The sequence below is a fragment of the Odontomachus brunneus genome, unplaced genomic scaffold (assembly GCF_010583005.1).
Source record: "Odontomachus brunneus isolate Ranch 3 - 2012 unplaced genomic scaffold, Obru_v1 Obru_scaffold_057, whole genome shotgun sequence".
Classification (NCBI taxonomy): Eukaryota; Metazoa; Arthropoda; class Insecta; order Hymenoptera; family Formicidae; genus Odontomachus; species Odontomachus brunneus.
In genome coordinates this window covers 482,483-498,236 of record NW_022639507.1, presented here as the reverse complement: position 1 = coordinate 498,236, position 15,754 = coordinate 482,483, and the positions used below count along the sequence as shown (strand labels likewise).

Sequence of the window (15,754 nt, the reverse complement as noted above, 5' to 3'; positions counted from 1 at the left end):
AGCCCATTCTACATTAGTCGCAATCGCAAGATCGCAAAGAAATTGACCAATCGTAATTGATTATTTTTCGATCGCAAGAAGAACAATCGACTATGATTAGTCAATTTCTTTACGACTTTGCTATTTGCGACTAATGTAGAATGGGCTTTAGGTCGTTATGCAAGAATGTGTGCTTCCCGCTTAAATATCTTATATTTTGTCTTTATATATATATATATATATATATATATATATATATATATATATATAATTTATGTACTGTCTCTCTTACTATTCGTTTTATAAGCGGATTTTAATTTTTTTTTTACAAAAGTAACGATAAGTAGCGATTTTTTTATCGTTACTTTTCAAATAACGGTAACGCGTTACTTTTTAGAATCAGTAACGGTAACGAGTTACTTTTTACCGCAAGTAACGGCAACGGTAACGCGTTACTTTTAAAAAGTAACGTTCCCAATCCTGTTACTACCCAACCCTGCTCAAACTTCATAACACCATGGTCCGAAACTCCATTATTCCAAATCTTATAGTCCCACAACTCCTAATTCTGATTACCCACGAGTTAAAAACCCCATAACCCGAAACTCCATAACATCGTTATGGGGTTATGGAGTTTAGGATTATGGGGTTTTTAACTCGTGGGTAATTAGAATTAGGAGTTGTGGGACTATAAGATTTGGAATGATGGAGTTTCGGACCATAGTGTTATGAAGTTTGAGGTAATTAGGGGTAATAAGTAATGGAATTTGAGGTTATGTTTACTTTTTTCAAATTTTTGGCAGTGAGACATTATAGTAGAATTATTCACGAGTATTTTAGAAAAAGTTTCATCAAAATCAATGCAGATTTGTGATATAGGCAGAATTTTGTCCATCAAATATGCTTTTTGGCACACTGTGTGTCGCCCCGAAGATTTTTTCCTCATATGACTATTAAAATTAGACATGTATAGATATAAACGACAGCAGCCATAATCTGATTTTTTTCCATACTATGTATGGAAAAAAATATAGTTGTGATATTAACAATTGTACAAATAATAAAAATTACTAGGAATCGATACTGGTCCAGTGCTGGGAATAGGTACTTCCCCAGTGCTAGGAATCAATATTTTTTTTATACTTGTACAGTACTGATTTTCGGTACTGTGACAATACTGTTTTCCGATACTGGCCTTTTTCTATCATCATACCAATACTACCCGTATTGGCATCTGATATTATGCCAGGAACGTTTACCATAAATCGATACTGGGCCACTCTGATGCCAATAGTAAATTCCTACTTGGGTACACAAAATAATAATAAAAATTTGAACAGCATTATTCATAAAATTGCATTAAAAGAACATAATTGTGAAATTAATATTGTAGAAATAGTTGCATATATAGCAACATATATTTTAACGAAGAAAAAAAATTTTGTTAAAAATAATACAGAATGGACGTATTGATGAGCATAAATGATCATTAACGTCCAAATATGCTGAAATTTTACGTTGACTTGAGCCATTTATTTTACTACGGGTCTGTTGTTTATAAAGATTCCTACCAATTTCGATGTCGCTCTATCGAATAGCGTTGAGAAAATTAAAAAAAATCGCAATTTATGCAAAATTTTTGCAAAATAAAATAAAAAAGCGCATGTTTTTCGGGCTCATTTTTTCTTCTTCCGCTATTTTTTTCCATAAAAACGTGTTAGTATCGTTTGGGAAAGTATCTAGGACGTATTCCCGATATTTTAACTTAAAAAATATATCATGATATTTTTTTCAACGAACATGACAGCATCAAAATGGCGGTCGATTTGAAGCGTTTAATTTAAATTTTTGCTTATATTTGGTTATCGAAACTGTTTTAGGATCAATATTACTATAAATGACATAGTAATTAGTTGTAGTATTCTTTATAAACAACAGACCTCATTTCCGTAGTAAAATAAATAGCTCAAATCAACATAAAATTTCAGCACATTTGGGCGTTAATGGGTTAATTCGCCACTTTCGATAGTCACAGTATTAATTTAACAGAGCACGTAACATTAGAAGCGACCACGAAGACAAAATTTTGTTCAAAAAGACTAAAAAAAGATATGTATGAAGCTGGTTCACGTATTATATATACTCGTATTATATATACGTATTATTATAGACTCGGAATGTATGATTATATATAAGTTGGGAGTAAGATTTTAATAATATGTAAACTTTACTTGAAACTTTAAACGCGTTTTTCTCAAAACTATGTTTTCAAAATCGGTATCCAAAACATTTCGAGAACTATTAGAGCGATTTTGCTGTAGTTTTGCATAGATGTTTTTAGTAAGATTATTTGGTTTTTATCATATGATTTAATAGGACTTAGGCTTTTTTGAGATAAATAGTCGGAAATTTCTTGAGTACCGAAAATGTTGATTAGCGACGACGAATTTTACGGAAATAATAACAACAGTGTTATATATTAACTTTTCGTAATGAGTTTCATATAATATATAAACAAAAGTATGAAGAATTATTCTGCAAAAGGAGATTTTTATAAAGTCAGTAATGTGGTCAGCAGAAAAGTTTAAATATTAGGCGTTTTCGAGTCAGTTAAATATATGTAGTCCCTTAAATTTTTGCTTTTTTAGGATTTGGAAATTTGGGTTTTCGAAAATTTGCATCTTTGAAACATTTACTTTATCGAATCTTACAAGTTTAAAATTATCAAGTGATTATCAATTTTTATCAAGTGACAAAGGTCCTTATTTTGAACACTCTTTTATCGATAAAAATATTTCTGAATATGGCTTATGAGTCTTTTGATTGATTTTTAGTCGCATTTAGATGAACTGTTATCGGTAAAAGAGAGTTCAGAACAAGAACCAAAGAGAATAATACATAAATTATTATTTAAGAACTGAATAGAATAAATTTCTATTTCTGAATTTTTATTTTGTTTAGCTCAAATATAAAAAGTCACATCTATTATATAAAAAATGCTGTTTATTAAAATGAAAGAAGAAAAAGAAGAAAATGAAACATTCTAGATGTTACACCGAAGGTGTGTTCAAGCGATTCTCTACACTTGTAGAATACCTGGTAGTAGGAGATCTTTCAGTTTCGTCAGGATACTGGTAGCAGCGCCGTTGACGAAATCCTGGAGCTCTTGCAATTCGGCCTTGACGTCAGACTCTCGCCGAAACCACTTGAGAGATGCCTCGGCTTCGTCAATATCGCCATGAAGGGCGTAATGATAGGGCGACTCAGGTATCAGACTGAAGAGGGCCACGAAGAGGATATTCGGCACGAGGCTCACGTAAGCGAACATCTCTATGGACAGATAAGGACCCATCGCATTGCCCAGGAACAGACCCACGGATGCTGCGTTCACGTTCATGGCTATCTGAAGATGTGACGTCGTCATATTATCGTCTCTCCTTGTTGTTGTTGTATTGTGTTCGATGAACACGCGGATCATTAACAAAAATGTGTAATTAGGAAGTAGCGACAGTGACGAGAACGGAATAGTGAAAGAATATCTTTTTATGATTATTCACGGAATTAATCAATTAATTGCTTTAATAATTAATATCAACAGTTCGTTATAAAACGAGTCGTTATAAAATTTAACTGTTCAGTATTAGTATTATACTTTAATCTACGATTGGTGTTTCAGTTGCTCTCCTTGTAACCTGCTTTAATTGTCTTGGGAGAAGATAATGAAGTTTTAATATTGAAGGTATCGGTCGAACTTCGAATGGCGAACCTCGTGAATGACCTCGTTTCTACCGCTATATGCTTTAATGTCCTTAATCATATAAACCCGCCATACCGCTAATAAGGTATCAAAATTAAATTTTAACTCGTGACGTCCGTTCAAATTTTGTTGGTCTAACTGAGCATGTTATTTTTGTATTTAAGAGGTTTCAAAATTCTTCGAAAATATATTGATCTGACTTGTGTGGAAAGGGAAAAAGTAACATAGAAAGTAGAAAAATAATTCGGAAATTTTATAAAAAAAATAATTCGGATTTTACCAAAAAAATAATCTATAAAATATTCAACATGATTAAAAATCTAGGAAAAAGGAAATTCTCTCTGTCTTTTTCTGTTTCTTTTTGTCTTCCTCTCTTTCACTCACTCTCTTTTTCTCTCTTTCCCGCCCTTTCTCTCTCTCTCTCTCTCTCTCTTTCTCTTTGTGAGGTATTGTAAGATATTATTCAACGAAACTATCAAAATATAAGCCAGTAAGTGCTAATGTAGGTAACCGGTTCCGTGAAATATTTCTTTATAAATTTACGTTAGTCATATATCATTGTATATACACAAACGTTGTACACCAATATTGTACAGAAAGTTGTTTATGTGTAATGATATATGTATGTAAATATATAAAAAAATATTTCACGCAACTAGTTATTTGTGTTGGCTTTTACTGGTTTTTATAATATTTCGATAGTTTGATTGTGATATTCGAGTTTTTTTTTATTTAACTTAATTTTTATATTAATTTAATTTAATTAATATAGAGAAAGTACCCTATGTTATATGACAAATTTTTTAAATTTTTTAAATTTATTTAGAAATTTTTTGTTTTTTTTTTATATAATATAGGGTACTCTGCCATACATTGATATTTGTACTTTCACTCTGTATAACTCTATAACTCTTTGCAATTCTATATAATCAAATAAAAAAATAGTACAAAATACGGAAGCTGCATTATAATGATATTCAGTATTCTCTTACAGGACTACAGGCTTTTGATAGGAATAAATACTAAGTATATAATTTAAAGAGTTGTAAAAGGTAGTAAATTAAAATAAGAATATGTACTTTTTGTTGAATATGTCTATTAACAAAATCTTGGTATAAAAATTATATTTTATGGTAAATATTAGAATCACTCTAATCAGAGTTTGGCCATAACGCGCGGTTTTGTCCAAATCCTACGAGAAAGAGAGACATATTTTCAATCTCTTTTTTTGTTTATCTTTTCTTAACCTAACCTATCCTACTACCATAGGCGTACTGTGATTGGGTATTGAGTGAGATTTGACGAAATATAGCGGACCAACAAAAAATTATTCCCTTATGGTCAAACTTTGCTTAGAGTGACTCCAGTAAATATTAAAAGAAATACGGCTGGCTTCGCGGCCAATGCGCGTCGCTTCACTTATAGCGTGCACTTGGCGCGAGACACTACCGTGTCTCTTGATATCTCTCATTTCAACTCTGTTCTGCAAAAGAATCATGCTTCAAAACCAATAATTATCCTATGATACGATTCTGTAACTTTTAACAACAGCGTAGTTATCGTTGCGCAGCTTTTCTATCATATATTATACTTGCGCAAAGATAACATAACGATAATAACACTGTCGTTAAAAGAGAATCGCACCACTGATCTTAATAGGAGTAATTGGAAATCGGTATCAATGTATTGTTTTTATTTATTAGAATTATATAATTATCGGTTCACGAAGATTTTTTGCAAGATCCCAAAATCTTTTTTTTTATTTAAACAAGCTCAAGTTTTTTTTAGTAAAAAAATTGAATTTGATTTTTTATAACTCCCCTTTTGCAAAATATTATTTTTTTCAGAATTCATTCCGTGAACCGATAACTATAACTTTAATGAATAAAAAAACGTATTGATATTTATTTCAGATCATTCCTGTTGAGACCAGGATGTTTATTATTTAAGCATGGTTCTTTCGCGGAGTAAAATTGAAATGGACACAGTGATGTTAATATTCATCATAAAATCCAATTTCTTTATACTAAGGTATTGTTAATAGACATACAAAACAAAAAATTCTTATAACTATTAATTTATAGCTTTTCACTTCTCCAATTTTATCTAATTTTTACTTCAGTCAGGATCCTACAACCTCTTAAGGAGAAAATAAAGGAGCAAAGAAAACGGGCAAAAAAACTTGATATAGAGAAATAAGAAGTATTTTCTCTTCTTAATTTCTCCTATTAGTTAAATTACCAGCGAGCCTCGAATCGTGGGATCAGCGACCTCGCCGAGATATAAGGACATCGCGGGCCAAAACATGCCTGATCCGATCCCAGAGCAGATTCTGGACCAATATAACCATGTGACCGATGTGGTGCAGATGGTGAAGATCCAACTCGAAGCTAACGGCAATCCCGACAACAGCAGTACCCTCTTTCGTCCAACGAACTCTGAAGGATCGTGTCGTGATACACGTTAGAGACATGTTATCCTGAGAACAAGATCACCACAACTCAGAACTGCGGCTCACTCTTCGAGGATGAGAGAAGTCGTCTGTTATTCTCGTTTATTTCGCGCCGAAATATCTCACAGATTACTCTCTGCACGAGAGAGCGCGGTACAAGAGGGAAGATATCTTTAGGCAAGGATTAGAACATGAATAATTAGAATTAGGATTGAGGAGTAGAAGTAGTGGTTTTAGGAATGTAGGGATTATTATTAGTCAATATTTGAAGAATGCGTAAAGATTCGTCCATTACAAGGAAGTCGTGATGATCCAAGACTTCAATATACACCTTCGAGGATGGTTCTAAGAATTTTTTAGCTTCACCTTCTCGCGATATTCCGCCTCTATTGTTAACACGCAAAAATTTGCTTCCGATTTTCGCTGAGTCGTGGCTGGCTTGTTCTTAGGTCGCGAAATATCGTTCGTCTTCAATCGGAAGAAGATCTAGGCTGCTTCGAATTTTAACTGGCCCTGGAGATCAAACGATTGATAGATCAAAGAAATCTACGGGCCGATGTGAATGAAATTTTATTGCCTCCTCGCGTATAATTTAACAATCTTTCTATTAAACGCCTGTCAAAAGTAGCATGTCAAAAGTAGCAATGCTAATAAGCAGGAGAAATCTTTATTTAACAGTAACAAATATATAATATTATTAATATATAACATGTAGATAATAAATGTTAATTATCTGCGTATAAATTGTACATTAAATAGAAAAATTGTTAAGCCATGTCGAGATATAACAGAAAGGACTCAAAGGAAGAATTTAATCGAGATTAATCTTGATAAATCTTCAGAAACTTTTGATCGATGAATCTCTTGCCTTTGGCAAAGAGCTGCAATGGACTCTTACCTTGACAAAAAGCGCCAAGGAGCGCCCCGATCAAACGTCCAATATTCAGAAAGGACGCCACCCAGGAAGCCTCGGTGTCGGTTAGCCTCAACGGCATGTCCATTTCAGCCGATGTTAATTGCGCTAAATACGGTGAGGCCCAGCCAGTCGCTAATCCACTAACAATAGCTTCCAAACCAACTGCTAGGCAAAACGTCACGCGTCACCGGAAACTTGTCAACTATTATCCATGTATAATAGTAGAAATGTTATTGAACGAACTCTTTTTTTATAACGTTATTCTCGGTGTAGTATTGATTTAAGAAAAAATTGTTAACTCTAGAATTCCCGGGAACAACAATCACCTTCAGATACCCAAAACAATCATTTTGATCATTTATAACTCTAATATATTAGAACTCTTTCTATTCCTTATTATTCACATCAATAGTGGCTTTTGAACATGTTAAAAACATAGTTTACAAAATATAAATATATACAGAATGTCCTAAACTCTCTTTCGCAATTTTTGTGGGAACGTAGAACAGATTGAGGTGAGCATAAAAGTCCTGTATCGTTTTATGATATTCGCAATAAAATCTCGAGATATTAATTAAAGAAGATTAGTGAATAATTATGATAGACATGTGATATGATAGATGAGTTCTAGTGGTACTGTTGTATATTTATATATTGATTCAAACTGAACAAAAATTGGTGATTATTTATCTCAATCTTCTTTAATTAATATCTCGATTATTATCGCGAATTTATCGCAAAACGATATAGGATTTTTATGTTTACTTCAATCTGTTTTACGTTCCCACAAAAATTGCGAAGAAGAGTTTGGGACACTCTGTATATTGTAAATAAATTATAACAATTTCCACAATTTTTCCAAACTTATAATTTATTACAGCATAATTATTACAAACTTGGTCTGTATTTAGTACATGGAGAATATATTGTAGTAAAAATTATATTAAAACTATATCTTTTTTTACAATATTTTTTGTAAAACTAGCCTATACTAAAATTATAGTATAAATTACTATAGAAATAATCAATTTGATGATACACTGGTATACGATATAAAAAACATTCAAATAATTATAATAATGTTGTAATAAGAGAAATCAACGTGCATAACATAACATAATATAATATTTAAAAAAAAATATATAGTTATTATTGGCCATAACTGTTTCAAGATTATAAAAATTTTGTTGTGATATTTTTACTATAATACAATTTTTTTCCATGTACAAAAAAATTGGTGAATGGACGCGCACTAAAATGTAAACTTAATTAATAAATTAATTAAAAAATATAAAATATAAAATTAAAAATTAAAATCTTAAGTAAGTTTGTATACACTGTATGCATATAATACTGACAATTAAATAAAGAGTTAAACGTCTTTCTTGTTGAATATCCAAGCTAAATCATAAAATAATTCGTCATAATATCATCGGGCTTTTCTGTCTATCTTCAACGTGTTCTACTATTCTTTCAACGTGTTCTATTTCAAAAATAATTAAAAGTTACAAAAGATTTTAAATTTCAAGAAATAGAAATAATGATAACAAGAAAATCTAGGAGTCGAAATGACTTTATTTTCTTCTTTCTTGGGTTTTTAGTGTTAAATTAAATATTAAATAATTCACACACATTACACGCAATATATACACACGTGTTATTTAAATAATTTTAAGTAACAAAAAATTCTATTTATTTAGGAAACTTTTTTTATAAATTATACTTATAAAAATAATTTTAGTTATTATTTAAAAGGCCATTATTTCAAAAGGTTACACTTACTATATACTCAAATACAAAATAAAGCATATCAACAAAAATAGCATATATTTATATAAGATTTATATGTAGGAAAAATACAAAAAGAATAATATGATCGTATTAATGACGATCGTCTCTACATTATCGATATTTTTCGAATTTGGCATTTACTTCAGCAGTCTCTTAGGCTAATATTACACATGTCATATGATAAATTGTCGCATGACTGTCGGATCATTATCAGATGATTGGCTGTTGGATGGAATATTTCTAAAGTCCCTAACACTTTCTCTGAGCACTCTAGAAATCCATTGATTGCTTTATAATCAATGGATGTATCCGACTAATTTGTCGTATGACATTTATTAGCCTTAAAGGGACTAGAAGGTCAGATTGCCTAAAAATCATGCTTGTTTTTGACAATTTGTTTATGACAAACTAAATGAATATGCGAAAGCATTATTTTCACACGTATTTATACAACATGTAAATAGAAAAAAAATATAATTTTGATGAAAAAATACTCAATATAAATGTATGATACATGCAGTTGAAATATATTTCGTTTTTTTTCAATGTCGTTATTTTGCAGTATTATCTTGAATCTCGGTAGTTCAATTAAGCTGAATTTTACATAGAAAATTTCTGTAAGCTTGTCATTATTGGACAAACTACTATAATAGAAATTTAGTAAAAGTTAACAAAATCGCAAGTATCTTAACGAAATATTATTAAAATTTTCAGTTCTTTTACAGTAAAAAATTAATATTTCAAAATTAAATATTTTTACAAGTTTGTCAGTGGTTTACCTGATAATGATAAGCTTACAAAAATTTTTTACCTTTTAAATTAAGCTTAATTGACCCGCCGAGAGTCAAGATATTATTGCAAAATGACAATTTTGAGAAAAAACGAAATATATTTTAACTGCATGTACCATACATTTATATTGAGTATTTGTACACAACCTTTTTCTTTGTTCAATCGATATCTGGGGATTTTTGAGGTTGCTAATTATAAATTTGAAGTCGGTTTTTAAAAATTCAAGGTGGCGGATCCAATATGGCGGACGACAATTTTAAAACTCCCTCAATTTCCATGAAAATTGGTATCCGAGAGTTTTTGGCGTTGCTGATCACGAATTTGAAATTACTTTTTTGAAATTCAAGCTATTTACAGACTCAACTTCATTCATTTTCACGGAAAGAAATATAATTTATTCCGATTGTTGGTATTTTAGCTCGCGCTATATTGAGTTCGCCATCTTGAATTTTAAAATTTTTAAGGTTGCGTCTACAGACGCAAAATAATATAATAATATAAATAACGTCTACAGACGTTAAAAATAGAAGAAATTGATTTGATAAAATAGTAAAATAAATATTCAAAATTTTATATTAATATTATATTAATATTAATTTTATATTAATATTCTCCATCGTGAATAAATAAAATTAGCAACGTGTTATTAGCTAGAAGGAAGTTTCTTGCAAGTGTATGATATATGGTTTCAGATAATAAAAGCAATCTTTATTTATAAAATTATTGAAATCGAGCATATAGGTGGACGACATACAGTTACCTCATAATTTAAAGATCAACAACAGGATTGTAGAAATCTCTTGTAGAGATCCCCGAACTATTAACTAAGATATATATTTTATATGTAGCTTTCTTCATCCTGCGCTACTAAGTAATTGCACCCGGTTCAGAACAAGATGGCTGCATTGTTGCATTGTATGTATTTTAACACAAGACAAAATATAAGTTTAACAGGATTGCTGTAGGCATTAACCAGAGTTATAGGAATATTACTTAAAAAAAATAACGCATTACCCTTACTTTTCGAAAAAAATAACTCGTTATCGTTACTAAAAAATTAATGATATATTCGTTACTTTTTCGTTATTTTTTATAATACTAAAATGAAATATGTAATTAATTTTAAGATGAAATTATTGTTTTTAAGTTTAAATTATTATTTCTTGTGTAGCCAGTTAAAAAAAGTAAATGATCTAAAAAGAACAAACTATTTAAAACTGCAATAATTCTGACTCAAAGAATGAGCTTATTGATTCTATCTTTTTATTTTTTATCATTCTTTGCGTGAAAATGATTGTTAGTACAGAACGACATTTTGCAACTTGGCTCTTAAAAATTTCTAATAAATTTAATAATCAGTATACTTACAAGTAACACTACCCAACTGACATTCACCGATTCGAATGAAACTTAACATACTTATTAAACACCTAAAAATATTGAATACGTGTTTTTTTGTTTCTGCTAGATACGCATTTTAAGGATAGAAATCACCCCTCAATCCTTGGGCTGTAGGAACAGTTACGGCTAATTATTTCCGAAACGATACATTTTCTGAAAAATGTGTTCAGGACTAAAGTTGTAGGGTTTAAAGTGATGCACTTGATGGTGACTTTGAGTTGACCTTGAGGTCGATTTTCAAGGTCAATTGAAGATCACCTTATGTTTTTCAAAAGAAATATCTACTTTTAACCTCGAGAATCGATAGAGCGTAAAATTTTATGTTCAGAATGTGGATGGTCCGATTGATTAAAAAGGATAGAAAATCATAGAAAATAAATAAATAAATAAATAAATAAATAAATAAATAAATAAATAAATAATGATGATAATATTGATGAAGAAGTAATTTTGGGAAATGCTTGCTTAACGACAGTCGTGAAAATGACAATTGATCATATGTCCAAATGAAATCCTAATACAAAATAAAGAGTAAAAGGTGTTGCGGATAACTTCAGAGTAGCAATAAAAGTCAGAAAAAATTGAAGATATTATTTTAATATAGTATGAGTAATGTTAAACTTACAATTAGAGTGATACTTTACATTTTCTTACCTTTACTTCTGTTCTAAAGTTAACCACAAAACTTTTTTCTTCTTATTTTTTTCTGTGAATTTGCACTTAAAATTTTCTCACCACGTCAGATTTTTTAGGAAAATAACGCGACAGATCAATTTTGAAGACAGATTTAGAGTTAGCGCACGAAATCACTGATTATATACAGGATATGGCAAAAGTCCGGCAACGGCTAATTATCTCCAAATTTAATTCACCTTGAAAATCGATCTCAAAGTCAATTAAAGGTCACCATCAAGTGCATCGCTTTAAACCTTACAACTTTCGTCCTAAGCACATTTTTCAGAAAATGTATCGTTTCGGAAATAATTAGCCATAGCTGTTCCTACACCCCAGAGATTGAGGGATGATTTCTACCCTTAAAATGCGTATTTAGCAGAAACAAAAAAAAAACACGTGTTCAATATTTTTAGGTGTTTAATAAGTATGTTAAGTTTTATTCGAATCGTTGAGTGTCAGTTGAGTAGTGTTACTTGTTAGTGTAACATATATTTGTTCCATAATTTCTTAAAAAAGTGAACTATATTAAGCATGCTTATTATTAAATTTAATAAAAATTTTGGATAGCTAAATTGCAAATTCGACATTGCACTAACAATCATTTTTACATGAAGAATAAGATAAAACCACGTACTGTCTTTTAGCGAATATCCAGATATTTCTATCCAGTCAAGAATACCTAATACACGCTATTAGTGCGCGACCAATAATTATCTATTGAATAGAGATAACTAAAGTAATGCGATAACGGTTGAATTCGTTAAGCGGATAGCACATGGAAAAACGCAAGCAGAAAGCAAATTGACTAATTATAGTTACTGATTTTTGGGCTATAAGAAGAATCATCGCCTGTGATTGGTTAATTTGTTTATTGCTTATGTTTTACTGCGTAAGTTTTTTTGTGTGCCATTGCCCTTATCGTTATTATAAAAAAGTAATGACGTTACTGTTACTGTTACAAACAGAAAAAAATAACGATCGTTATCGAAAAAAAATAATGGTAACGTTAATGGTGTTACAAGTAACACGTTACTTCTCAACTCTGGCATTAACATATAGATGAAGGCTGCCTTTGTCATGTTTATACAGTCAGTCACAACAATTAATTGTTCGAAAAGTTGTAATTAAAAAATTCTGAATATGAAGCATCTAGCCCCGATCTCCCCTGCGACGTACTTATAGTTAACTTTTAAAAAATCAAGTCTTGTCATTGTGCCGAGTTAACTTAAGTTGTAAAGTTAAGAAGCTTGCTCATTATCTCGTGTAAAACTTAAAGGCACGGCGGTCAAAAAACTATTTCCGCCGCGCGAATTTAAATTTTGCACTGACTAGACTAGTAGATTGCGTCACTGTCGCATGACATCTATCGCTTGTAATCTGCTTGCAAAATAATACTTGTGCATTAAAAAGTTGAGAGTTTAAAAAATCTACATACTTTATTACATATTATACTATATTTGTACAATATTAAGGAAATCCCCTTTCTCAGTTTTATTATCCTAATTATTATTATCATAATATTCGTATTGAAAGAAATATAAGGTAAACTCAGATAAGATGGCTATACTTTTTTAAAATGCAAAAAAAAATACATTTCTTATTTCTTAATAGCGTTTGGCACATTACTTCACTGAAGCCTACAGTACATAATACCATCAGAGTTAAAAGGAAAATACTTCAGTGAAATTATTTATTGCAAAAATATCAAAACATGAACATTGGTCATTTTATCTAAATGTTTAAGACAAAATGGTCATAAGGAATAGATGATCCATATATATTTTGTGTTCAAGATTTTGTACCTATTATTTTATAAAATAATGAAAAAAACATAATTTGACATATTCATTTTAATATAGGATATTTAATACATATTATTTGTGAAAAATATAATATACATATAAAATAGAAACCTCTATTACAAAACTTAAATTTTAAATCCAATTTTTGATCAAAACATATTGCACATAAGATTTAATTACTGTAGTATTAAAAGTAATTTTTGAAATATAACGACTTTTGTTTTATAAATGTTAGAACGATAGTGGATCCAAAATCCATCTTACCCAAAATGTGAGTGAAAAACGGTTATAATTATAAACAAATAATGAAAATGAAAATAAAAATGTATGTTATATTACAATTTATATACCTACTTTATGTATCTAACGTTGATTGCAATAGCTTAATTGTAATTTATTCGACGTTACAGCAAGTTTTAGTGGATACATGAGAAATTTTAAAGGTAGTCGAAAATAAAAATAAAGTATAATATTCATAATCTTGCTATTTCGAAAAATGTACACACATACATTAAGATAAATATCGATTATCTTTGTGACTGATTACACAACGCAATGTTTCGCAATTATTAGAGAAATTACAGCCTATGGCCATCTTTCCGAGTTTACTCTAGAAGTGCATGTGATACAAGATTTGTTATATTCAATCATATGTAGGCCTAATAAAATTTCTCTAACATGTTACTTAAATGTATGATATTATTCAAATTAATACCAAAAAGTTATTTTTTCCAAGTTCAATGAAGATAGAGGGTAAAAATGTCTTTTCTTTTTTGCTATTTTTTTTCAGTTTTTGGGAAATACTATAAAGATCATTGTTCATTGTTTGTTAACAAATAAATATCTAACGAATGATTGATTATTCCACAAGTTTCCATATTATATGTACATTTATTGTTAAAGGTTTATTGTTTATTGTTAAAGGTTGTATTCTGTCAAAATATAGTTCGATTTTCTCGCTTTACTAAATTGATGAGTTCATCGTACACTAAAGTATTAGATTCTGATAAAATTAGCAAATACTCCTACGTAAAGTTGGAGTATAAGCGGGTTATCATCGAAATATTTTTTTATAAATTTTGCTACACATTTGCAAGCTCTACACATGCATCAAGCCTTGTGTAGAGGCTTTTACTATTCTTATCAGGATTTGTTATTTGTGTACGATAAATTACAATTTTATAAAACGAAAAATTTTTGAGCATTTTTAACAAGTCATTTTTGAATGAAATTTTAGTTATACGTAAATAAAAAATGTAAACAAAAAGAATAGTACGCGATGTGTGTGAAGAGTAGTTATAAGAATAGCTCAATATAATATAATATAATATAATACAATGTAAAATTATAAAATTTCAAAGTAATATATTTCAAGAACCAAATATGATCTCTATATGATTCAAAGTATAAAACTTAGGATTCTATTTTAAATATAATATATATTAAGAGTGAGCGTGATGTAATAAACAGCGCCTGATTTATTATACTAAAGATATCAGGTTCATTTCTTGACAAAATTGGAGAATTTTCATATTCGTCTCCTTTTGGGAAAGGCAACGAAAGGATATTTTTACCAAAAGAACCTTTCTATAGACATTCGAAATTCGGCGTTAAACTGTAGATTGCATATACTTGTGTATAACCAATGTACATATTATAGATATGCGAGAGAGGTCACGCTTGGAATCAAGTAATAGAACTTAGAATAACATATATTAGAATCAAAGCAATCGTGTAATCTTTTGTAAATAATTACCATAATTTTATATTTTTATAAACGTATATTTTTGTGAATAATTACTATAATTTTATCCAGATGTGTACTTTACGTATATTTTATGCGTGTATTTGGCTAAATATATAACGTAAAATGTTTAAAAAAATGACGACCTATTCGTATTATTTGTATATTTTTATGTATAAATCATGTATGTTTTTCTAATTGTAGTTTGTTTAACGATGGAGGACTCACTCGTAAAGACAGCCAGCCATTGCGGCCAAACGGTGATCTTCCTTTTGTCGAGCACTTCTGGATCCTTGGTGCAGGACATCTTCCTTCAAGATGTGCAGGATGTAAAGCACATATTACGCGTCCTGATGGAATTGGACTGACCCCGGTAGCTTCGAGATCGGTACTTTCAAGACGAGGAAGAACTGAGATGAGTGCATTTACATTCCGATAAGGATGC

At 30.1% G+C, this 15,754-nt stretch overlaps 1 protein-coding gene across 2 annotated transcripts in view; it reads right to left on the bottom strand.

The window, feature by feature from the left end:
• Window positions 1-15,754, bottom strand: part of LOC116845738 (facilitated trehalose transporter Tret1-like) — a 21,076-nt gene extending 5,322 nt beyond the window's left edge. Inside the window, exons 1-4 of one of the 2 annotated variants that reach the window (XM_032818783.1) lie at window positions 15,538-15,754; window positions 7,087-7,266; window positions 5,978-6,174; window positions 3,076-3,382 (exon numbers count right to left, since the gene is read on the bottom strand). In XM_032818783.1, coding sequence (XP_032674674.1) covers window positions 3,076-3,382; window positions 5,978-6,174; window positions 7,087-7,266; window positions 15,538-15,616 — 763 coding nt within the window. In that variant the 5' untranslated portion in view covers window positions 15,617-15,754. Of the gene's footprint in view, window positions 1-3,075; window positions 3,383-5,977; window positions 6,175-7,086; window positions 7,307-15,537 lie in introns of both variants that reach the window. The other variant, XM_032818784.1, reaches the window with a different exon arrangement.